This window comes from Hyperolius riggenbachi, chromosome 4, assembly GCF_040937935.1.
Source record: "Hyperolius riggenbachi isolate aHypRig1 chromosome 4, aHypRig1.pri, whole genome shotgun sequence".
Classification (NCBI taxonomy): domain Eukaryota; kingdom Metazoa; phylum Chordata; class Amphibia; order Anura; family Hyperoliidae; genus Hyperolius; species Hyperolius riggenbachi.
The window spans coordinates 236,755,977-236,781,096 of NC_090649.1; the positions used below are offsets into that span (position 1 = coordinate 236,755,977).

The window sequence follows — 25,120 nt, forward strand, 5'->3', positions numbered from 1 at the left end:
TGTCCTGGCATTTTAGGGGCCCTAAACCGTGAGGAGTAGTTTTGAAACGAAATTTCTCAAAATGACCTGTGAAATCCTAAAGGTACTCATTGGACTTTGGGCCCCTTAGCGCAGTTAGGGTGCAAAAAAGTGCCACACATGTGGTATCGCCGTACTCAGGAGAAGTAGTATAATGTGTTTTGGGGTGTATTTTTCCACATACCCATGCTGAGTGGGAGAAATATCTCTATAAATAGACAATTGTGTGTAAAAAAAATAAAAAAAATTGTCATTTACGGAGATATTTCTCCCACCCAGCATGGGTATGTGTAAAAATACACCCCAAAACACATTATACTACTTTTCCTGAGTACGGCAATACCACATGTGTGGCACTTTTTTGCAGCCTAACTGCGCTAAGGGGCCCAAAGTCCAATGAGCATCTTTAGGCTTTACAGGGGTGCTTACAATTAGGCACCCCCCAAAATGCCAGGACAGTGAACACACCCCACAAATGACCCCATTTTGGAAAGTAGACACTTTAAGGTATTCAGAGAGGAGCATAGTGAGTCCGTGGCAGATTTCATTTTTTTTTTGTCGCAAGTTAGAAGAAATGGAAACTTTTTTTTTTTTGTTGTTGTTGTCACAAAGTGTCATTTTCTGCTAACTTGTGACAAAAAATAAAATCTTCTATGAACTCACCATGCCTCTCACTGAATACTTTGGGATGTCTTCTTTCCAAAATGGGGTCATTTGGGGGGTATTTGTACTATCCTGGAATTTTAGCCCCTCATGAAACCTGACAGGTGCGCAGAAAAGTCAGAGATGCTTGAAAATGGGAAAATTCACTTTTGGCACCATAGTTTGTAAACGCTATAACTTTTACCCAATCCAATAAATATACACTGAATGGGTTTTTTTTTATCAAAGACATGTAGCAGAATAACTTTCGCGCTCAAATGTATAGGAAATTTTACTTTATTTGAAAAATGTCAGCACAGAAAGTTAAAAAAGTCATTTTTTTGACAAAATTCATGTCTTTTTTGATGAATATAATAAAAAGTAAAACTCGCAGCAGCAATCAAATAGCATCAAAAGAAAGCTGTATTAGTGACAAGAAAAGGAGGTAAAATTCATTTAGGTGGTAGGTTGTATGACCGAGCATTAAACCGTGAAAGCTGCAGTGGTCTGAATGGAGAAAAAGGCTCTGGTCCTTAAGGGGCGAAAAGACTGTGGTCCTGAAGTGGTTAAATCAGATTTGTAAAATGTCTCATGCTAGGTACTCACGTTACAATTTTCTGGCATATTTACCTGCCAGATCATTTTTTTCCCTACATGTCCAATCTGAATTTTAATCAATTTTCCGATCATTTTTCCGATCAATTTTCATTCACTTTTATGGAAATTGATTGGAAAATTGATCAAAATTCAGATCTGACATGTTGGAAAAAATCGATCTGGCAGGTAAATCTGCCAGAAAATGTTATCGTGTGTACGACATCAGGTTGAAAGCATCTTATCTGATGGAATTTATTTACTATATTTCTTAGAATGTGGAATCCATGGTTGGCTTCTAATTATGGCTCAAATGCTAACACATTAATGAATGCTCCTTCTCCTATTTCTGGTTTAACTGTTTGTTTAGGACTCCTCATTTAACTTTTTTTGTGCAATTTATTGTAGGTCCATTACAAAGTTTGTAAGACTTGATATTCAAATATGATCTGCTGTTGACTGTCCTTATGATGACATCACCGTCTTGTTCATTTGAATATTATTCAGCGTTGGGGCCTTTTCAGGCGGGCAGCTGACAAGCGGTGAAGTCACCGCCAGTCAGCTACTCTACTGCACGGGCCAGGTGCTTGTTAGGGCCCGGTACTGGCGCTGTACAGACCGCTCCCCATGGAATGAGATCTGAGCGCTGCCGCAACTGCGCTCAGGCTTTACATGTCACGTTCCTCCACCCCCCCAGTTACACCACCGCATGTCAACGCTTGACATGCATGTTGTTACAACAGCTAGACTTCGGGTGCATGTAAATTGTACCCGAATTGCACTGGTGGAGCGGCAGACAGGAGGCTGAACTGCTCGCCAAACGTCTGGAAGGAGCTTTACACATATAAAGTAATTGTACATTTCAAACAAAGCCAAGCACATCGAACTGTGATTATGTGGCATTTTCTTAAATTACATGTAACACTGTGAAGTGTACAAGATGCAAAGGTGAGAACAAAGAAAAAAAGAAAGCGACTACAATGCTCAAAAATGTTTACAACTCAACAAATGAAGAAAAACAACAAATCTAGTGCAGGAGGGCTGGCATGTGTTACAATCACTTTGTTTTTTAGTTTATAATTTATATTGAAATGGCAAATTGAGCACTGGAGTTGACGGAGAATTTTGGACACCACCATATACGCCCATGTTAAATAAATGAAATGCAGGCTACAGCTGGGGATAAAATGGTGCCCACTAAAGGCACCCAAACAAAATAGCAATGGTAGAGTCCGGCTATATGCAGGGGCAATCACAGGCGCTGGGAGCAATAGTGTACTGGAGCCTACAATGGGCTCTATTCACAATCACAGATGCAGAAAGAGATTTTTGACCGCTATATTACCGCCAGTGATAATTTCCACATTATTTCCACATTCACTAAAATTTTCCGCATGTTTTCCGCATGTGGGAACAATGCATAAAAAATTGGGAAAACATGCGTAATTACATAGTAACCCTATGGAAACCATGCGTAAAAAAGTGGCATAAAAAAACTTTGTCAAAAGAAAAAAATATTCAAGTCCAGCAAACACAGCACTCAAGGCTCCAGACTACATTTAAGTCAATGTGAAGCAAAATATATCACCAAGTACTAGTAGATGATAAAAAAAATCAGTAGTAAGTCAGAAATAATGCGCCCCTTTTTGTTTGTAAATTTCGTTTTTTGGGGGGGTTTTTGCGGAAATTACCGACTTTTGCTGATTTTTACCGCACTTTCTACACATGCGGGTAAATAATGCATACAATTTTACGCATGCTGTAAATGATCGTGCGTAAAATGTTGTGAATGTCAAGATGGTCATATTTCAGTCGGGAATTTACCGCAAGTGCATTTCCGCATGCGGAAAATTATTGTGAATAGAGCCCATTGTAGCCAAACTCCGGGCTTTTTAATTACCGGCCTGGCTTGGCCAGTTAATTAGTGGGTTTAATGTTAGGAGTAAGTGTGTGTGTGTGTGTGTATGGGGGGGGGTTAGTGTTAGGCATAAATCGAGAAGGGTAAGTGTAAGAATTAGGGAAAAGAGAGATAGTAGAATATCAGTATAATTACCAATATTTTACATATGAGATAGTAGAATGACAGTAAAATTACAGATATTCTTCTATCAGTATAACCTGCCGCCCATTTTTCCTCGTGCCTTAACTGTATGTACACAATTTATGTGTGTATAGTATGCACACTGTGTATATTTATATTATAACGCAACAGGAACTAGCAAGCAAAAACAAAACAAGGCATTATTTTTATTCGAAGATGCAATAGCATTTGCCTGTTTTCGATCTGAATATAAATGCTAATTCATTATCATCTAGTTGTTTAACTTATCATACATAAAAAGGTTATATTTGATTTTTCTGTACGAAGATTACTCAACAAATGTGTTTTGTGTACACTGCTGTGCAGCGAGTTGCATTTTCTTTGCAAACCAGATTGAAACGCTGTTTTCATGAACCTAATTGGCAATCCAATATTCCATGATGAACTTCAAAGCCTACCTTGCATTTGCTTCTGTATTAATTCAACAGAGTTGGTTTATGGGCTCTTTATAAAAGAATGTAAGTGTCAGGCTCCCATAGGTTGCAATTAATCATATTTTATCTCTGTAGATTCCAGCAACAAGAAATTCAAAAGTACAATACAAAGAAGCACAGAAACCGGAATGGCAGCTGAAATGAGGAGTCGTATGGTGCGGCAGCCAAGCAGAGAGTCAACAGATGGAAGCATCAACAGCTATAGCTCTGAAGGAAAGTAAGTATATGTTGTGTCAGGATATCTAGAGACACATGAATGGAAAACTGGGGCAAAAGTGAAGCAGTTTCTCAGGTTCCAGGAAGGATTTTGGGTGGCTGCTCTGAGCAACTGCTCCAGCATTCCTTGATATGTCTTAACGTGTACCCATTGAGACATGTGGCATGATGAGATAAACGTGTATGTACAGTGCAAAACATTAATAATCAGGCTGTTTTTCTTTTTTTATGTTGCTGCCTGAAAGAGTTATTGTCAATTCTAGCCTATAGTGTTCTATTTGTTACCATTTTTCAGTTCACACGTTCTTTTAATATTTTTTTTTATTATGAATGACTTTTACATTAGTTTGATCTCCATTTGAAAACTACAAAGTAAAAATCTTTCTTTTTTCATCTTTTTCCACAACTCAAGAATAGAATTAAACTTGGCTTAGACATTTGGATTGTGAAAGAGTGGCAGTGGACGCATATCCAGACATTTTTGCTGTGTTGGATCACTGCCATTTTTATTCTGAACTATTTTAAAGATCGTGCACTAGAGCAGTTGTTAACGTGCAGGCCACAGAAGGATTAATAAAGCATTTAACACATCTAAATATTTCTAGTTAGCCTCCACGGAAGGTCTGCAATAATGTGTGGAGATGCCTTGTGTTACTGTGACAGCACTGAGCCTTTGCTGTTTAAACCAGGAGGATGAGAATCCAGCATATATTCACCACAGGCACAGGTTACGCACAGGTTTCATAACGTCTTAGTAGCCATTCAGCTTCCAGCTGTTATTTCTCACCTGTCCCAGTTTGAATATTAAGGACTCTTTCACAGCGCGACATTAAAGTCGCACGTTAAAACAACATTTACTGCAGAATAACTCACTGCAATGAAAAATCTATGCCCCATTCACAGTACACACGTTGCGTTGGTGACTAACGCTAAATGTTAACTGAAAGTACTGCATGCAGTGCGGTATACAGGTTATTAGCTGCGTTGGACTGTTTGCACATGCTCAGTAATGACTTGGAAACATACTTTTCATTGCCTGTATGCTCTACTGTATGCAACCGTAATGGGGCATTAAGTTGCGTTGCAACTTTTTTGGGGCATTGCGTTATAATTTGTGTTGCGACTTTAACGTCGCATCAAATCGCAACGTCCCATTGTGAAAGAGGCCTAACGGACCACTATCGCAAAAGAAGTAGGCAGTTAAAATCTGACAGAACTGACAGGTTTTGGACTAGTCCATCTCTTCATGGGGGATTCTGAGGGTTTTCTTTGTTTGCAACTGCTGTTCAAAAAATGCTGTTGAAAAGTCTGACAAAATAATGTGCAAATGATTACGGAGGCCGGCTGGTATATTACTATTTTGGCAGTTAAGCTACTGTTCATGAAAGGCTGTTGAAAACAAAGAAAACCCTGAGAATCCCCTATGAGAAGATGGACTGGCCCAATACCTATAGGTTCTGTCAGATTTTAACTGCCTACTTTTTTGCGCTAGTGGTCCAATAAGACTGGCTTATAATTGAGTGCTATGGGCAAGAAGAGGAGGAGGATGAGGCCCATATTTTGGACAGAGAGTTGTGAAGCATTATTATTGTAGTTAAACTCTATTTATAAGGCACTATTATATTATGCAGTGCTGTACAATACACAAGGGGGACATTACAATGTTAAATAGTGGTACACAAAATAAAAAATGGTGTGCAAATTGCAACGTTCCCTCCAAGTAACCTTTGAAATCATTTTTTCTCTATGTCACCATCACTTACAGTAGGTAGTAAAAATGACAGATTTGACAGATTTTGAAGTACTTAGTCTCCTCAAGGGGGAGTCTTAGCATTTCCTTTATTCTTTACAAAAGCACGTCCTGAAAAGTATCTATACCAAAATACTGGCTGACCTCCCTACTCACTTGCATACTATTTTAGCTGTTGGACTGAGAGACTACCCTTCAAAAAGTACTTTTGAAAATAAAGAAAACCCAGAGATTTTGTAAAGCTTATTACTCTTGGACAAATGTACATCTTACATGTATGTGCACACATTCATTTTAAATGCAATAACTTTTTATCAATAGTGGTCCTTTGAGTGTCCATGACTTAAAGCAAACCTCTGTCAATAATGTGCTTAACGAATTTAATGTACATATACATACATCTATCAAAAATTGCATTGCGCCACACATGGAGCAATCATAAGAATGCAACCTGAATAATGTTGCCATCGGTCTGCTTTCATCACAGGATTGGATACAGGATTATTGACAGACATTTTAAGTAACTGAGCGCTACGTTTTTTCTACTTTCTCAAACAAGTAATTTTTTCTTAAAATACATGGTTTAATTAAAGTCAGTCGGCATTATTGTTATGTAAGTCAATTAATATAAGCATGTGTCTGCTTTTGTTCAGCTTAATATTTCCAGGAGTAAGGCTAGGAGTTGACAGCCAGTTCAGTGACTTCCTAGATGGACTTGGTCCTGCACAGCTAGTGGGCCGACAGACTCTGGCAACTCCTGCAATGGGTAAGTGTCTTATAACACAATTTATGATTAGACTTTTACTTTAAAGTTAACCAAAAGTGAAAATAAACTGATGAGATACACAAATATATTTATAGAACTAATCCTATGTAGGACTTTCCTAAAGTCTCATATTCTTATTTTAGTTTGAGGATTAAAAGAAATCTAGGTTTGAAGATGTATCTACCTTGCTGGCATGACTGCTGTTTTTCAGATCCCATTCAAAAAACTGATGACCTGCTGAATTTTTACCTATGCACATATATACCTATACCTAACCCTGTATACCTATACCTAACCCTATATACCTAACCCGATACAGAAATGTTTGGAAAGCTACACACATTTTATGACCTCTAATTAGCAATCAGTGAGAATTACACTGCAATCTGACTTCACAAATTGCATAGAAACTCTCATTTACCAAACTGGTTTGTTAATCCTTAGAGCAAAAATGAAAATGAGGACACAGACAGGTTCTAAATTGGATTAGGATTATACTTACACAGAATTTAAATCCCTGTGGCCAGAATTCAAACCCTTGGCGCCTCTATCGAAGGTGGTTTAATTAACCAGTACACTATCCAGCCATTGCTACTAATGTATACTAATTAGAGCACAGCCTTGGAAACAATAGAAAGGTAATGCCTGGGTGAGTGTATGTGTTTGGTTTTATCAAAATAAAGGCACGTTGAGCGTGTAATAGAGTAATTCTGCATAAATGATTATCTAGTTGGCAGTTAGGGGTGTGGTTTTTTTTGGGAAAGGTTTAACCTCAGTTATGTATCTAATGCTAGGAATAGACGATGCCTTTTTGCGGCTGAATCGAGCCATCAGATGGCTCGATTAATAATTTCCGATGTGTCCGATCACACGCCGGATCGATTCCGCGCCCGATACCGCAGGCGGGACAATGGAAAAAACGAACAGAAGATAAGAGAAAAGCGCCTGCGGGGACGAGCAGGAATCGATCCAGGCGCCCGCAGGGACGCGCGGGAATCGTTCCGGCGGCATAATCGAACCGCAGAAACGCACCGTCTATTCTCAGCATAAGGAGTTTTTTTCTGCGCCATTATGAATCTAGTGTAACTTTCTATGGGTGCAGACCCTGGGGATGGTGTGAGTGATGTCATAAACCGTAATCCTTCAACCAAGCCTTGGAATGAGTTTTGAAAAGATATCTAGTAGCATGACGTGAGAAATATAGGGAAAAAATTGCATTAAAGGGAACCTGAAGCGAGTAACCTTATTTAAAATAAACACATGACGTAGCTGCAAATGAATATTACATACTAACCTCACTGTCAGTTCCTCTCAGAGGCTCATCATTTTCTTCTTACAGTGATCACTTCCAGTGCTGACAATATGTCGTCAGAACTGAAATATACCAGTTGCTGTCAGTTATATACCAGCAGCTGTCAGTTACAACTGAATGTGTAAGGTAATGCCCATGTTTCCTTATGGCTTGGGTGGGAGATATTACAGTTTAACAGTGTGCTGACCTGGAAGCTGTTATGGGGTAATGGCCATTTTTAAAATGGAGGACGGAGAAATCCATTGATCATAGTGGACAAATGGGGCGCAGGAGAGGAGAAAGAGATTGAGGAGTAGACTACACAGGAGGTAAGTATGACCTGTGTATGGTTATTTTGACTTTTTTTATTTTCAGTTCAGGTTCTCTTTAAAGCACAGAGACAAGGAGAGCCCAAATGGTGAAGTTAGTTTTGGCAATAGGGATAGCAGAAGCAAAGGAGGATACTGACAAAATAAGGTTGCTACAATGGGCAACCAACCCATATGGCTTTTTGGAGAGTAACTGTCTCTTTGGTTGCTCTCTCTCTAAAAAGGACTGTATTCTCCCAGCCAAGAGCTGCTGGAAGAAGGCCACCCTCCAATGCAGGGTACAAAACACAAAAGGAGGATGAGGCGTCCTGGCGTAATAAAATACATTAAAATCCTTAAAATGTAAACAAGAAGTGGCTTACTTCAGTGATGACACATATTGTGAAATAGGAAAAGGTTTGGGTGAATTTACAAACCGGCACTGATGAAGTGAGGCGTATGTACTCGCAAAATGCATTACTATTGGGCAAATAAACTTTTTTCTTGTTTTCACAATCTGTGTCATCATTTAAGGTAAGTCACCTCTTACTTAAGTTTTATGTATTTTAATTTATTTTGTTACTCTTCGCCTCTTCCCCCTGTTGTATTAAGTAGCATGTTCAGATGTCTCTGTGCATTTTTTTGTGTCTGTCATAAATACAGTTTGTTTTAGAGCACTATAGCCACTAAATGCACAAACCGCAGACCATCCCGGAGCATTGCCATAGACTATGGTTTGAGCTAAGCATCAAACCCTGCTCTCCTATGTTAAAGTTGGTGTCACTATTTAACACTGTTCAGCCACTGATGGTGTTAGTATGTGGGTGGGCAAGCAGTGGAGGTGGTGTAACTTTCTGGGGTGTGGACTGTGGGGAAGGTAAGAGACAGTGAACTCATAAGCAGTCGTTCTCTAGCTCCATAGCGTGGAATGAGTTTTAACCACTTTGTCCTCCTTGACGTAGAACTACGTCAAGGAGGCCATGTGCGCTCCTGCGGCCGATAGTGCACGCGCGCGATCGGCCGCGGATCGTTAGCCCAGGAATCAATTAATCGGGCCATGGTGCCCGATCACTGATTCCTCTCCCCCGCAGAAAGAGCGACAGCTTCTCACGGAAGCTTCGCTTTTTCTGCCTCCTATGTCCCTCTAAGCGTACATGTTATGCTTAGAGTGACGTCATGTAAACAAACTCAAGGTTGCCATCTTGTGGCCAAAAAGTAAAACTACATCTTAATAAAAAAATACACATATATTTACCTAAAACGCATACTATTTACATCCCACCCTCCCAAAGATACCCACATAAAATGTTTAATAGTTAAAAAAAAATTACAATAAAAAAAAATATATTTACCTAAGGGTCTAAACTTTTCAAATATCTATGTAAAGATGAAATATTTCTATTTTTTTTTATATATATAAGCTTGTAAATAGTGATGGATGCAAAATGGAAAACATACTCTTTTATTTCCAAATAAAATATTGTCGCCATACATTGTGATAGGAACATAATTTAAACGGTATAACAACCGGGACAAATGGGCAAATACAATACGTGGGTTTTAATTATGGAGGCATGTATTATTTTAAAACTGTAATGGCCGAAAACTGAGAAATAATGCATTTTTTCAGTTTTTTCTTATTCTTACTGTTAAAATGCATTTACAGTAAGGTAGCTCTTAGCAAAATGTACCACCCAAAGAAAGCCTAATTGGTGGCAGAAAAAACAAGATATAGATCAGTTTGTTGTGATAAGTAGTGATAAAGTTATAGGCTAATGAATGGGAGGTGAACATTGCTCGGATGCATAAAGTGAAAACGACCGAGGGTTTAAGTGGTTAATTATATATAACTGGACAACTATAGATGGTTTGTCTTTAAGCAGTTATGAATTTGTTATATGCAGATATGACTCATTGATAAATGAGTGCAGTAAAAGTAAATAGCTCCTTTTTAAATTATTTTGTTTTTAAATGAATTTGTGCATATACTTAGGATTAAAAGAGTTCTGAATTTGCCATGTGGTCTTGTCTTTTAAAATAGGTTAACAAAGCTTAATTTACTGCAGGACATAGCAAGAACTTGTGTCTGACTGTCGCTTAATTAGCAAGAATGTTTTGAATAATTAGGTAGCAGGAAGAATGAAAGTAAATCCTGAGCTTAGAAGGGTTTGTCTAGCAAAAATAGATACCTTGTGCAGTAACTGAATGCACATAAGAAGGCATGTATAATCTTATTTCAAAAGAAAATAAATAGGGCACATGGAGGTTATTAAAGGGTCATAGAAGGAATGGATATTTTACCCTTATTCAGATTTATATCTGCTTTGCAAAATATAAGGGATGAAGAGTAGGCAGTGTTGGCCAGGTTTATCTTAAAATTCTGTGTTAGATTCCAGTGTGTTTAACCACTTGCCGACCGCGCACTCATACCGCGCGTCGGCAAAGTGGCAGCTGCAGGACCAGCGACGCAGTATTGCGTCGCCAGCTGCAGGCTAATTAATCAGGAAGCAGCCGCTCGTGCGAGCGGCTGCTTCCTGACAATTCACGGCGGGGGGCTCCGTGAATAGCCTGCGGGCCGCCGATGGCGGCTCGCAGGCTAAATGTAAACACAAGCGGAAATAATCCGCTTTGTTTACATTGTACGGCGCTGCTGCGCAGCAGCGCCGTAAGGCAGATCGGCGATCCCCGGCCAATCAGCGGCCGGGGATCGCCGCCATGTGACAGGGGACGTCCTGTCACTGGCTGCACAGGACGGATAGCGTCCTGTGCAGCCCGGAACACCAGGGGGGCCAGGTAGGAGAGGGAGGGGGGGGATTTTGCCGCGGAGGGGGGCTTTGAGGTGCCCCCCCCCCCCGCAACACCGGCAGGCAGGAGCAATCAGACCCCCCCAGCACATCATCCCCATAGTGGGGGAAAAAGGTGGGCGATCTGATCGCTCTGGATGCACCCTGATCTGTGCTGGGGGCTGTAGAGCCCACCCAGCACAGATCACAAATAACAGCGCTGGTCCTTAAGGGGGGGTAAAGGGTGGGTCCTCAAGTGGTTAACCTGGTTTTAAACTTTTGACCATTTGGAAAGCAGATGTTATGAAAGCAGGGGAAGATTGTTCCAATACACCGAGATATACTGTAGAGTGGCTTTTTGCCCTTCCCATTGTAGGATCTATATACTGTATATCGGACAGAGACTTAAAGCCGTTTTAAACTCTGACAAAATATTCAATAAAAATGTGTTTTCCTACTTTTTATAACCCATACAATTATCATATTTGCTTTTGTGCACAAGTATTATTATTCATTTAGAAATTATAAGTTCCCAAAGTTCAGTTTATTTACTTTGAAAGCTGCTGGTGCATTTTATTTATAAATGTTGTATTTCTATTGTAAATGCACCCAGTAATGATTTCTGAGCAGTGTTTCAGTTATGGATTCATTAGCAGAAGTTTCTGCACAGTCAGAGAATGTTTACTTAATTGTAGCAAGTGAAGAGTATAAACACAAGATAAGGTTATCACCAGTTGGATGCGACTGCCCCTGCAGGAGAAAAAGTCAGTCCTGTGATTTAACCCTTTGAATGCTGTTTTACTAAAAAAAAATTGTGTTAGTATATTATATGCTGTAAATAACCTTTTAGCGCAAAGAAGAAATGCTGGGTTTCATTCCACTTTAAGAGAGGCCTTATTGTAGGTAACTCTGAAGCCCTGACTTCAGCTCTCCTTACACAGTGTGTTAGTCGCCAGTTGCTGTGCACCTGCATTACTTAGTTAAAGTGGACCCAAATTAAAAATACAATATTTCAGAAATAAAATCTATTTTCTAAATTATAATAATAAATAGCAGCCTTTTTTCAGCTGCATGATGCCAAATATCAAATATTTTACATTTATTGGAGGAACCCCTCCCTTCCTTTCAAATTGCCGGGATTTTTCCGGCAAACTGGTGGAGTAGATGGTGTCCGGCAATGGAGGAATTGGTAATGGCTGCTCCCAGTATAACCCTAGCTATGAAAAGAGAAGTGTGAAAAGCATGCACTGAAATGATCATAGGTTTGAAGGAGTGTTTATTTATATTTGTATGTGTAAGAGTGGTGCAACTAAATATTTTTAATTAAAAAAATGTTTGGTTTGGGTCCGCTTTAATGGACAACTCGCCTCAGCCTTCCCTACACTTTGTGAGACTGGCTACCCTGATGTGATGACTGCTGATACATGACTACTAATGCTGTTGCAAACCTGAATTAATTTGCATCACACTGACTATCTCTGCAGAAAAAAGTCATTTTTTATGAACCAACCATGTACTTATACTGCACAGAACACAATTTTATAATATTGCTCTTGCCCTAAGACAATATAGACAATATGCAAATTAAAATGCAACTAAAAGTAAAATAAACTCCTTCCCCGCTATGCATACAACAGTTTTGATGTGTAGTTTGTTGCCTATTAGCCTTTGCCTGTTGCCATGTTTATCAATGAAATACTCCAAAATGCCAATTGACAGTTTTCTTGTATGTTTCATGTTAATTTTAAATATCTTCAGCTCTGAAAACATTCTGAAATATACAGTATGTATTCATAAATATTATCTATAACATTTACTGAACAAAAAGGATACTGTAACTCTTGACAAATGATGCTTTAAATGGAACCTGAAGTGAGAAGCATATGGAGGCTGCCATATTTATTACCTTTAAAACAATACCAGTTGCCTGGCTGTTCTGATAGTCTAGTTGGCTGCAGTAGTGTCTGAATCACACCAGAAACACAAAAATGTTGGAAACACCTGATCTGCAGCATGCTTGTTCAGGGTCTGTGGCTAAAAGTATTACACGCAGAGGATCAGCAGGATAGCCAGGCAACCGATATTGCTTAACTGATCAAAGTTTCAGGACATAGATTCTACATCCTAATTAGCCCCCCTGTGTGTTCTAGGATGTAGAATCTATGTCCTATCTATTTAATGCCCGCTGTCTGCCGCCGCGTGTGCACGTAACCGTACACGTGATCATGCACAGTCACGTGAATTTTAACAGGATTAATAAGAAAAAATGGAAAAAATTCATTATTTCTCAGTTTTCGTCCATTATAGCTTTAAAATAATCCACGCTACCATAATTAAAACCTATGTATTTTATTTGCCCGTGTGTCTCGGTTATGACACCATTTAAATTTTGTCCCTATCACAATGTATGGCATCAATATTTTATTTGGAAATAAAGGTGTATTTTTACGGGGAAACTTTTTTTGCAGAAAGACTGAAGCCTCTAGTAAGAGCGCTTCAGTTTTTCTGCTGGGGACACGGATCGGTGATCCCAGGGCAACTGGGGGCACGGTGGCGCCCGTGATCGCGCGCTGAAGTGTGCCGAAGCGCGGCACTGCAGCAGAGCAGGATCACGTCCTGGCAGCAGAAATGGTTAAAAGAAAACTAAAATGGCAACCTCTATATCCCTCTCACTTTGAGAGTGTTTTAAAATCTGGTTAATTCCTTTAAAACCTTGTTACTATGAAAATTGGAAAGTACCCACAGTGGCCCAAAGCAGTATTGGAATATTTAGCTGGACTGCAGATAGATTCATTTTAATTAAGTTGTAATGTAAGAGAGACAACTGGCACTTTTGATTTGCTGCCAGCGGAAATTTTAACTAGATCCCAAGGATCAAAAGACTTAGCTGAAAAATAGAAGAAGACAAGTGTCCATTGATTTACCATACTTAAATACCTGTAACTTAAGAGTATAATTTTGCTTTGTAATATTTAAAAAATTATCCCATCCGTCATTTTTTATGGACAGTAATGATTCTGGTTATTTTGTGTAGAGTTCGGCTCTAAGATAATGGATCCAAGCAAACTGGAAAGGGGGCTCCAGTGAATTTCACTTACAACCAGGTCTTCCAGCTATATGAGGTCTTCATATTTATCTCTATGCTTAATATTAAATGACTTACTTATCATTGTGAATAAGAAGGTACTCCAATGATGCATCACTTCTCCTCATGAGTGAATATGCATATCCTTCCTCCATTGCCCTGAAAAGCAGCTGTGTGACCGTTACATTAACCACTACCTGCGTTTGCGGCAGTATATCTGTGATCAGCGGTAAGACTATTTCTGTTCCAGGGATCTAGATATTAGTCTTCAGTTTCTAATGTGCCTGTGCCCCCCCCCCCCCCCCCCCCATGGCAGTGTTGTAACACACTAATCAGTGATTTTCCTTTCACCGATCAACCTGCCAGTTATCAATGATCACCGGCATCAATGAGATGTCGGGCACCATTGACAAAAATGAAACTAAAGTAGCCATGCTAAACTTCTTGTGTACAGTACACAGGAATAAACTGGGGGGGGGGGGGATGTCTAGTGGCCAAAAAGTAACATTACACCCTACATATATTATTTTAAATACAAATACATTAATTCCTCGTTCAAATTAACCCCTCACCTCTCCCACTCTCCCATAGTTACTAAAAAAACATCTTTTACATATAAAATATAATATGTATGTCATGAGGGTATATTACTGTTATTTTTGCAAATAAGGGCATGTAATTAGCGACGGATGCAAAACTGAAAAAAATACACCTTTCTAAATACACCTTTATTTCCAAATAAAATATTGTCGCCATACATTGTACTAGGGACATACAGTATTTTAAATGTAATAACCGGGACAAATGGGCAAATAAAATGTGTGAGTTTTATCCACAGTAGCACATTTTATTTTAAAAATATAATGGCCGAAAACTGAGAAATTGTTTTTTGTTATTATTTCTTATTATTCCTCTTAAAATGCATTTGGAATAAAATAATTCATTGGCAAAACGTACCACCCAAATAAGCCTAATTGGTGGCAAAAAAACAAGATCTAGATCATTTTGTTGTGAGAAGTAGTGATAAAGCTATTGGTGAATGAATGGAAGTAGTGCAGAAAGGTGAAAATTGCTCTGGTCTGGTACTCTGTATTCCAAAGCCAGTAGAAATAATAAATTGTCTCCCAGAATGCTTAGGGTGAGATAGCACATAACAGCCTTGGCTAAGAATCACTGGGAGGCCATAGCAATATATAGATAGAGGAAGTGTTTCTGATGCTAAAACCAGGATAAATAAAAGTGGGTATTCTAATACCTAATTTACTACATTTTATCATATGTTAATACAGTGCCTCTTTAATTCTTTGGTTGTACTACATCAATACAAGGAAGTTTATCTGTAAAGACAGGGCTTATATGACATCAAACCAAATGGGTTTAGCTTACTTTAAATGCCTATCTTGCATCCTAAAGAGACACTTCAACTTTTGGGAAGACTGGGATAACATTATTCTGTTTCACAAGTTCTTTATAGCCTGATGATTGTATGTAGAAAATACACTTCAACCACTTCACCCTAAAGGGATTTTTACCCTAACGGACAAGAGTGATTTTCAAATTTTAATGCTCATCCCTTTCATTTGCCAATAGCTTAATCACTACTAATCACAATGAAATGATCTATATCTTGGTTTTTTTTTCACCACTAATTAGGCTTTTTGGGGTTGATATTTGTTTTCAGTAAATACTTTTTTTCTATGCATTTTAAAGGGAAAAACAAGGATAAAATGAAAAAATACATTATTTCTCCCATTTCATCTCCTATATTTTTAATATAAACACTGCTACTGGAAATAAAGGTGTATTTTGTCTATGTTGTTTTTTTGTTTTACTTTTCTCACGTGCACGTGCGGGAGCGCACACGTGCGTGCACGGGTGCGTGTACGCGCACAGTGGCAGCAGCTCTGCTTTACTTATAGAAATGTCCTGGAGCCTTTAAGAGGCTCCAGCAGGATGTTTTCAATACGCCTGCTTGGCTTGAAGTGGTTAAAATTCTTTGTTGATGGTATTACATCCTGTTCAGATAAAAGCACACCTGACCTGAGAGGAATATGGAGGCTGCCATTTTTTTTTATTTTTAAACAATGTGCATTGCCTGGATGACCTACTGATCCTCTCTAATACTTTTAGCCATAGACCCTGAATTAGCATGCAGATCAGATGTTTCTGATTGAAGTCTGGAATTAGGCCCTTGCTTGTTTCAGGTGTCTTATTTTGACCCCACTGATATCAGAGATCAGCAAACTTCCAGGTAACTAGTATTGTTTAAAAGGAAACAAATATGGCTGCCTTCATATCCCTCTCGGTTCAGGTGTTGTTTAAAGCAATAGGGGTTGCAGAGGTAGCGACCGCATCAGGGCCCTTGGGACAGAGGGGCTCCATGGGGCCCTTCCTAAACCAAAGTATTAACTGTTTATTAGTCCTGTGGTGGTAATAATCACTTCTATAGATGCTTTGAATGGTAGTAATCATTAAACTGTTCCCCATCCCCTTATTGCACCTCTAATACTGTAGATGACCTTGGCAGGTTTTGTTGCGCCGTATCAAGTGCTACGTATAGAGTGAATGGGGGCCCAATGTAAAACTCGCACCGGGGCCCATAGCTACGCCACTGGATGCAGTTCTACATACATCAGTCTTGTCTTGTTGCACTAGCAGGCTCTCCATCTGAGCTGTTCAATACTAATTATGGGTTAAACATACTGACACATGGATGCAAAAAGAAAGTGGTGAAATAATAATAAATAAATAAAGGTCTCAGAGACAGAATATGAGGCAATATGTTCCCAAATAGAGACAGCAGTAAATACATATGAGATTTTAATAACGTTCTACACTAATCAAAATTAGTGATGAGCAAAAATAATAAGCTCTATTCCAGAGATAGGTGGATGCTTAATTAATTAAAGCTCTTATTGCTGTTTAATCAACCACATGGCAGTTAATTAATTGGCAAGGAGAAATTTTGATAGCACACCTCATTTTAATAAAAAATAAAACATTTTGATATTACATGGTTACATAGTTATTCGGGTTGAAAAAAGACATATGTCCATCAAGTTTAACCAGAAAATAAGGTACAATAAGGTACAACACCAGCCTGCACCCTCATATATTCCTTTTACTTATTGTATTTACAAAACACCAACATATTACTTAGCGCTTTTGATCCAGAGGAAGGCAAAAAAGCCTTACAAGGCATGGTCCAATTAGCCCAAAACGGGAAATACATTTGTTTCCGACTCCAGGTGGCGATCATATAAAATCCCTGGATCAACACCACTTAAAACGGCCTCGTAATTATAGCCATGGATGTCTTTCAACACAAGGAAAGCAACTAAGCCCCCCTTAAACACAGATATAGAATTTGCCATAACTACCTACTGTGATAATACATTACACATTTGAATCACTCATATATTAATGTTTGAACATTTCACTATTAAAACCCTAGTGCAACAGAGTAATAATGTCTCATTTGCCAAGGACCTTTAAACTGATAACAGATGATGCTGTACACTTACCAAATAAATGCAGCGATAGTACAGTATATGTGCACTTCCTGATAACCAAACAAAAGTATGCATGAAAGCCAGTAAGTTGGATAGTCTTTAACCACTTTTGTACCAGTAGTCTCTGCCCACTTAAGGACCAGAGACTGCTGGTACGGTAAAACACAGTTTCCCAACAAATCACAATAATCCGCCGCTCCTGCCAGTCACGATGCTGCCCCATTGCCACAAAATCCGCTCTCTGCCATCTCTATGACGGCAGAGTGCTGACAGCCGGTTAAGAGCCGCTTTCATTGGCTCCTGACGCTGTCTATCAATGAGAGCCAATGTGATTGGGTCTCCGTGATCACACGGTCAGGAGCCAATGAAAACGGCTGCTGACCTGCTTACAGAGCTCTGCCGTCTTATAGATGGCAGAGCTAGCGACTTGCGGCAGATGCAGAGCAGCGGTAACGGCGGGACGCACGACTCAGTGAGATGCAGAATCTACGTCCAGTCAGAGGGGCAGCACCACCTGCTGGATGTAGATTCATACTGCATCGGTCCGCAGGAGCTTGAGAATTTTATATGATGCATACATGGTGATATATTATACACAATATTTTGTCCTTTTGAAAATATCTATTAAATGTCATTATTAGGATACTTTTTTTCCCCAAAGTACAATTATAGTATTTAATGGAGTTATTCCCTAGAGGATTTTGTTAAGTGGTATGACTTATACATCTTATATTGTATTGGCACCCTCTACGGTCTGCCTGGAAAAACACAGTTACATTAGCGTGTTTAACTTCAAGTAGTGAAGTTCTTGAAAGGGAAGCAGGATCAGGATGGGATGACTTTGGCTCAGGAATGCTAAGTGCATGATTCTTGGAAATGTATCCTATTATTAACTCATTACTGTTTTAGCCTTAATTATTTCTATGACACCAGACGTTATGGCATATTTTATAATTACATTAGTGTATTGTATGCAATTTTAGTAGATGTAACAAGCAATGGACCCAATTCATCTCCAGGGCATAAAATACTTACTGCATTTGATTTGATGTGTCTGTTTCCATAGTAGACAATTATGTGACTATACTCTTATTTATTTATATATTTACTTTCAGGGGGGAGGGGGGGGAGGTGCATAATGATAAATGGCATCAGAGCTTGATAAATTAGGCTCTATTATACAGATAAATCACAGATGATAGTAAACAAGGACTGTGTGTGGTTGTTTTTGTTTTTTTTATATTTACCAATAATTAGTTTTACAGGGTATCAAATGAAGCAGTATTTTGACAAAACATGTTAATCTGCATCATGATAGATTTCTGTTGGTCTGCTAAATGGTAAAATCTATTGTTTCAGGTGACATACAAATTGGCATGGTGGATAAGAAAGGACAATTAGAAGTTGAAGTAATAAGAGCACGAGGCTTAACGCAAAAGCCTGGTTCAAAATCCACACCGGGTAAGTGCAGAGAGGTCAGGTCTAATGCTTATTTATTATTTCTCATTATGACCTTATCTGCTGTATGAGAGACTTAGCAACAAAGGGTGATGCTGAAGGGACATTGGCCCTGATGGACATAAGTTAGTTCAGGAGCTATTTCACCTTGACAGCAATTTATTATACTGTCTGCCAATGCTCTCACACCCTACCCATAAAATACCTTTTCCTCCAATAGCAAACAAAAAAAATGTACTCAAAATAAACTGTCCCAAATTAATGTAAGTTTAATGTTGCATTTTTTTACCTGCTTTGTAGTACTTTAATTGTGTGAAAAAACAAAATCTCACCTATTTCTCACAATATTTATAGAATAGGGCAATGCGGGCATTCCATATACTACAAGAGCTATATTATTTACAGTTTTGGGAAAGTTGTCCCTGCTTATCTCAAGTTTTATGTTACTTTTTACATTTTTTTAGGAATTTGCTTCTGCTACGTATCCATCTGTTATATACCTTTCCCATATCTTTTGTTCAATCATGTGATCATGGCCCATTCCTGCTACTTTTGTTGAGTTGATTTCAGCCTCAAGCATGAATTATTGTCTCGGTGCATCACTGGCTCTTGGCTTATTACATGGGAGAAGGAGATGTAGGGCTCTGCAAGAGGGGGACAGAAGTCTTTCCCCCCCATTTGCAAATCCTGTTTTTGATGTCAAGGATGAGCAGCTCATACAGCTTGTACATATATACCAGTGTAAAATGCACAAGTACCAGTGTACAAGTTACTTTTTTTCCCATGGAACTGTTGATAACAGAAAAAATCTGACAGATCTCTCAAGTTTTGGAGTAGTCTATCCCCTCATGGGAGTCCCTAGGTTTTGCTTTATTTTCAATAGCACTTACTGAATGGCAGTCGCTGAGCTCAGGAGGTCAGCATCTTTGTCTGGATCCTAATGTGTACGTGTTTACATGTATTTTCCATTTTACAATTGTAGTGATAGTGGTTCTTTAATGTATGAACAGCAGACATGCTAGCATACAAAGCCTTAACCACATTTATATGTGTAGGTTTAGTGTGGCATGGCATGGGTGCAAGGTTTGGCTAAGCCTTTCTCTTTTTCGCTACCTCGTGTATATTAGCCCTGGAGTGCCTTGCAAGATTTCAGCTCCAGCTTTGTTCTAAAGCTTTACCAATTACTCAGATCTAGCCCCTAACTCCAAGAATCCAGCTGAGAAAGTTCTATGAAAATGGTTTATCTACGGTAGCTACAGAGTTGTTTTGAAGTAACTCTTCAACTCAGATACTCAACAACAGACATTTTGCTTCAGGTCTTTAGATGCTAAAGAAGTAGAAGAAGCAAAAATGCAAGTTTCTTTATACATACACATGCATATAGCCCACGTCCATCTTATAGCAAAGGATACGGCGTTTAAAAGAAATGTAATAACCACATACAGGTTCATTTGCTTAAAGTAAACCTGTGGGGAAAAAGTTAGATATTAACCTCGGTAGAGGAAGAGATCCTCATCCACCCCACAGCTGTTCACCTGGACCCTTTTCTTCAAGCCTGTGCTCGCTTCTGTGTAGGAGCACATCCACACTTTGCAGATGCAAGTACAGCCCACTCCTGCGCAGTAGCACTGAGTCACTCGAGCGAGGAGGGAAAAGCCATGCAGGAGCAGCTCTGTGCTTCTCTGCAAGTGCAGGCTATACTTGCACCTGCTCAGTGCGGCCACACTCATACACAGACAGGAGTGCGGCTGCAAGAACATATTCTACAAGCCCTTGTCAGAGGTCTTCAGCGCTGGATCAGTGGGGTCAAGGAGGATAGGTGAAGCCTCTGGACTACCCAGAAGCTTCCCACTACGGAGGTATTGAATTTTATTTATTTTTGTGCTTCAGGTACCCTTTAACCTCCTCAGTGCTTACATGGAAAACCCTGTTAAGGACCAGACAACATTTGACAATTCCTACCCTGTGATCACTGCGATTGGCTCACAGTGATCATCAGATCAGGAGGAGCCAATTAAACTGCCTCCTGTTTGGTACATAGAATTAGCAGCAGTGTGTGCATGAAATGCAGGAGTGCATGAAGCCCATGTCATTAAATCTATACCATTTCAGGATAAAGCATCCACAAACACAGCATAGATTTCACTAAATATGGTGAAGACATGCATCCATTGAAAGGAACAGCTGCGGAATGTCAATCTCTGGACTTTGGAGCTTTCCTCCATTCTGGCGTCAGATCTTCTCTTTATGAATCTGCTGTTCTCTGGTCCAGAAGCAGTTCTAAAATAAATTAATAATTATATTGTGAAATTAAGCCTTGGGGCCAGTTCTAACCTGTGGGTTCTCTCAACTGTTCCTACCCTCAGCAGTCTGGCATGAAACAATATTACTTTAATACAGTATATTATTTGTTCTTTACTTTCAGCTCCGTATGTTAAGGTGTACCTTTTAGAAAATGGAGCATGTGTAGCCAAGAAGAAGACAAGAATTGCACGAAAAACTCTTGATCCTCTTTATCAGCAGACCTTGGTTTTTGAAGACGTTCCCCATGGAAAGGTCCTTCAGGTAAACCTATTATGATCATTGAATAAGATGGAAATGTTCTGCCAATGTCTACCTAACGATAGAAGAGTGTTAATATTGTGCAATGTAAAGAGCACCACATTCTAATTTCAGAAGTGTGGCGAGGCAGGGTATTGTCTAAAGGACCTCTAATATATATATATATATATATATATATATATATATATACATACATACATACCATGTCTATGCATACATGTAAAAAGGGCTCTTATAAAAGGGGTCCAGGTATATCCGATAACTGTGATTCCGTTAATAAAGGGGCGCTGGATGTAGCCAATAAACATGCTTTTGTTTATAAAAGAGTGCTGGATGTAGTTGTTAAGGGCACTGGATGTAGCCTATAAACATGATTTCGTCTAATAAAGGGGTGCTGGATATTGCAGATAAACAAAATTTTGTTTATAAAAGGGAGCCTTTTTGTAGCCTATGTAAAATACCGTTAAATATAAATGGTATTCAAAATGATCATTGTAGATGCAATATTGAAAAGATATAACCGGTATTTGGCTTGATCAAAATAACCAGTATTTTTGGTGGATTGTAGTAGTCGCAAATAAAATGAAACAAATAATGAAGCAAAAATGTAGTTGTTAAAATGTAAGCCATTGTTATATTAACCATTTTGTCCTGCTTGACGTATAAAAACGTCAAGGAGGACAGGCGCGCTCCCGTTCGCTCCCGCGAACAATCGCACGCGTGCACGCGCACTTCCGGCCGCGGATTCGGTAGCCACGGAATCAATGTATCGGGCTATGGAGCCCAATCACTGATTCCTCTCCCCCGCTGAAAAAGCGACAGCTTCTCTCGGAAGCTTCGCTTTTTTCTGAAGCTATGTCCCTCTAAGCTTACATTGTACGCTTAGTGACGTCATGTAAACAAAATTGAGATTGCCATCTTGTGGCCAAAAAGTAAAACTACAAGTAAAAGTTAAAAAACATTACAATACACAAATATTTCCCCAAATAAAACACTTTTATATCCCACCCTCCAAAAAGTGCCCACATAAAATGTTTAATAAAAAAAAACAAAAAAAATTACTATAAAAAAAACACACATAAATATTTACCTAAGGGTCTAAACTTTTTAAATATCCATGTAAAGATGAAATATTTCTTTCTATTTTTTTTTGTAAGCTTGTAAATAGTGATGAATGCAAAACGGAAAAAATGCTCTTTTATTTCCAAATAAAATATTGTCGCGATACATTGTGATAGGGACATAATTTAAACGGTGAAATAACCATGACAAATGGGCAATTACAATACGTGGGTTTTAATTATGGAGGCATGTATTATTTTAAAACTATAATGGCCGAAAACTGACAAATAATGCATTTTTTCATTTTTTTTTCTTATTCTTACTGTTAAAATGCATTTTTTTTACAGTAAGGTAGCTCTTAGCAAAATGTACCCCCCAAAGAAAGCCTAATTGGTGGTGGAAAAAACAAGATATAGATCAGTTCATTGTGATAAGTAGTGATAAAGTTATAGGCTAATGAATGGGAGGTGAACATTGCTCGGATGCATAAAGTGAAACCGACTGAGAGCTTAAGTGGTTAAGTGCATATCGTGTAAGCGTAATTTAAATCAGGTCCTTTATTGTAACCTCAAACATTTCCATGATATAACCGATTTAGACATGTTATAGCTTTAGCTTAGAATTAATGGTGCATGTAACCAGCCCAGTTACAATTTGAACTCGGAACCCCATCAACAGTCTGCTTTATGTTATGTTGAGGAAACTGTTGATCTTATCAATTTAGCCAGGATGCCTGGGAAAGCTTTCTGAAGTAATAGTAAAGGCATCTAATTACATTTATGTTTGCTAAAAAATGTTTCTCCTCTGTATGTGAATATATATATAAGCTGTGTTTTTCAGTTTTTGTCAGGAACCAAGTCCAATGAAGGCTTTTTATAAGCCGAAAGCTCACTGTTTATTCATCTATAAGTTACCCAATAAATGGTATCATCCTGATTCAAAACTTCTTGCTTATAAAATAAGGGGAATCCCTTTCACTGTTTATAGCCACTAATCACTGCAAATAACATTGAAGTCTATAGTTTTAGAATGTAGGATGCAACCAAAGTGCCTGGAGGAAACACATAGAGAACATGCAAACTCAATGCAGTTAATGCATGGCCAGGGACTGATCTGGAATCCTAGTATTGCAAAACAGGAGTGTCAGTCACTTAGTAACCATCATATTCATGTCATGGTGTCATATAAATGCCAAGTGCAGTAGAATGAAATGATCTGATCCTAATTTCTGAAGTAGAAAAAAGGTGGCATTTATTGCCCACCCATTTCATCCAAAATATTGCATACCATGGATACCAATATAGTCATTGTAGGAAACTAGTACACCTTTGAATGTTCAAACAATAATGGCTATTTTGTTGACCCATACACTGCTACAACTATGCCATATCCCGTTCTTCTTGAACGTGGAGGCACAGAGAAGTTTGCAAGAACTGTGTGTTGATCAAGAGCTGATTAAGTTTCCCCTAAGGATTCATTGTGTGCGCAAGTCTTTTAATTGCCTTTGAAATTGTGATATGCCATATCCCATGTTACAAAGTTAGTTATCTAAAGGCCACTGGATACATCCAATTATAGGTTACTGCAATGGTATAAGACTATTTCAGTTCTAACGACCCTTCCTGGAGCACAATGAAAAGACCTATAGGATGTGTCATGCAAGACAGGATCTGGGTCTGAGACTGATATACTCACTGGCTTGCACTTACTGGCTTGCATGCCACCATCCTATATGTGTTTTCATTTTCTAGGCTTTAGCTGGAGCTCCCATTTGGATCAGTATAGCAACATTTTTCTGTGGTATAGACTGGGTGTTAAGGTGGCCACTAACAGTCCAATTTCTAGCGAAAAATCGTTTGAGCGATCAGAAATTTTCATCGGATTGGTTGTAAATAATCTCAGTTGGTGGACACAATCGATTATGAGCGAGTGAAAAAAATGTCGTCCGAATGAATTTTCGTCGAACCAAAATTTGGATTTTCTTGTTGGTTGTGATAGATAGGAAGCAAAGATTGGTTTGTTGATGGTGTAGTGAACGATGTATTACAATATTTCACTTCCGATCAGAATTTCTGATCGCTCGAACGATTTTTCACTAGAAATTGGACTGTTAGTGGCCACCTTTAGGATAGGGGGAGGGAATTGTTCAGGAAGCAGAGCCCCATGCCATTATGGGAAATATCAGCCAGCTTCCAGAACCCCTATGGAGTTACTGGGAGTCTAATTACTTGCATGCTTATTCTACACTAAATGAAGTGACCGGTGATTAATGCAGGAGCCCTTGTACTGGGAAATTCAGGTGAGGTTTTTTTTTTCTGATTGCTGCAATGACTGTTAGTATGTCTGCTGTACTAACTTTTACTTTAGATGTTTTTTGGCATTTTTGTATTTAAGTAATAGGAAATAAGAGAAGGAAGTAAGAGGTGATTAATCAGTAAAAATTTTTTCCATATGCAGGCATAAACTATGTTGGCATTTACATATTTTATGTATATTGGGTACACAGTTTCTTTTGATTTTTCCTTTAAATTGCAATTT

The 25,120-nt window shown here is 38.8% G+C and overlaps 1 protein-coding gene across 21 annotated transcripts in view; it reads left to right on the top strand.

Annotated features, from left to right (window-relative positions):
* Positions 1–25,120, top strand: part of RIMS1 (regulating synaptic membrane exocytosis 1) — a 443,920-nt gene that overhangs the window by 412,546 nt on the left and 6,254 nt on the right. For all 21 annotated transcript variants that reach the window (XM_068281486.1, XM_068281464.1, XM_068281474.1 and 18 more), the window contains 4 exons: positions 3,865–4,006; positions 6,409–6,521; positions 18,860–18,961; positions 21,384–21,523. In XM_068281486.1, the coding sequence (XP_068137587.1) occupies positions 3,865–4,006; positions 6,409–6,521; positions 18,860–18,961; positions 21,384–21,523 (497 nt within the window). The remainder of the gene's footprint in view (positions 1–3,864; positions 4,007–6,408; positions 6,522–18,859; positions 18,962–21,383; positions 21,524–25,120) is intronic.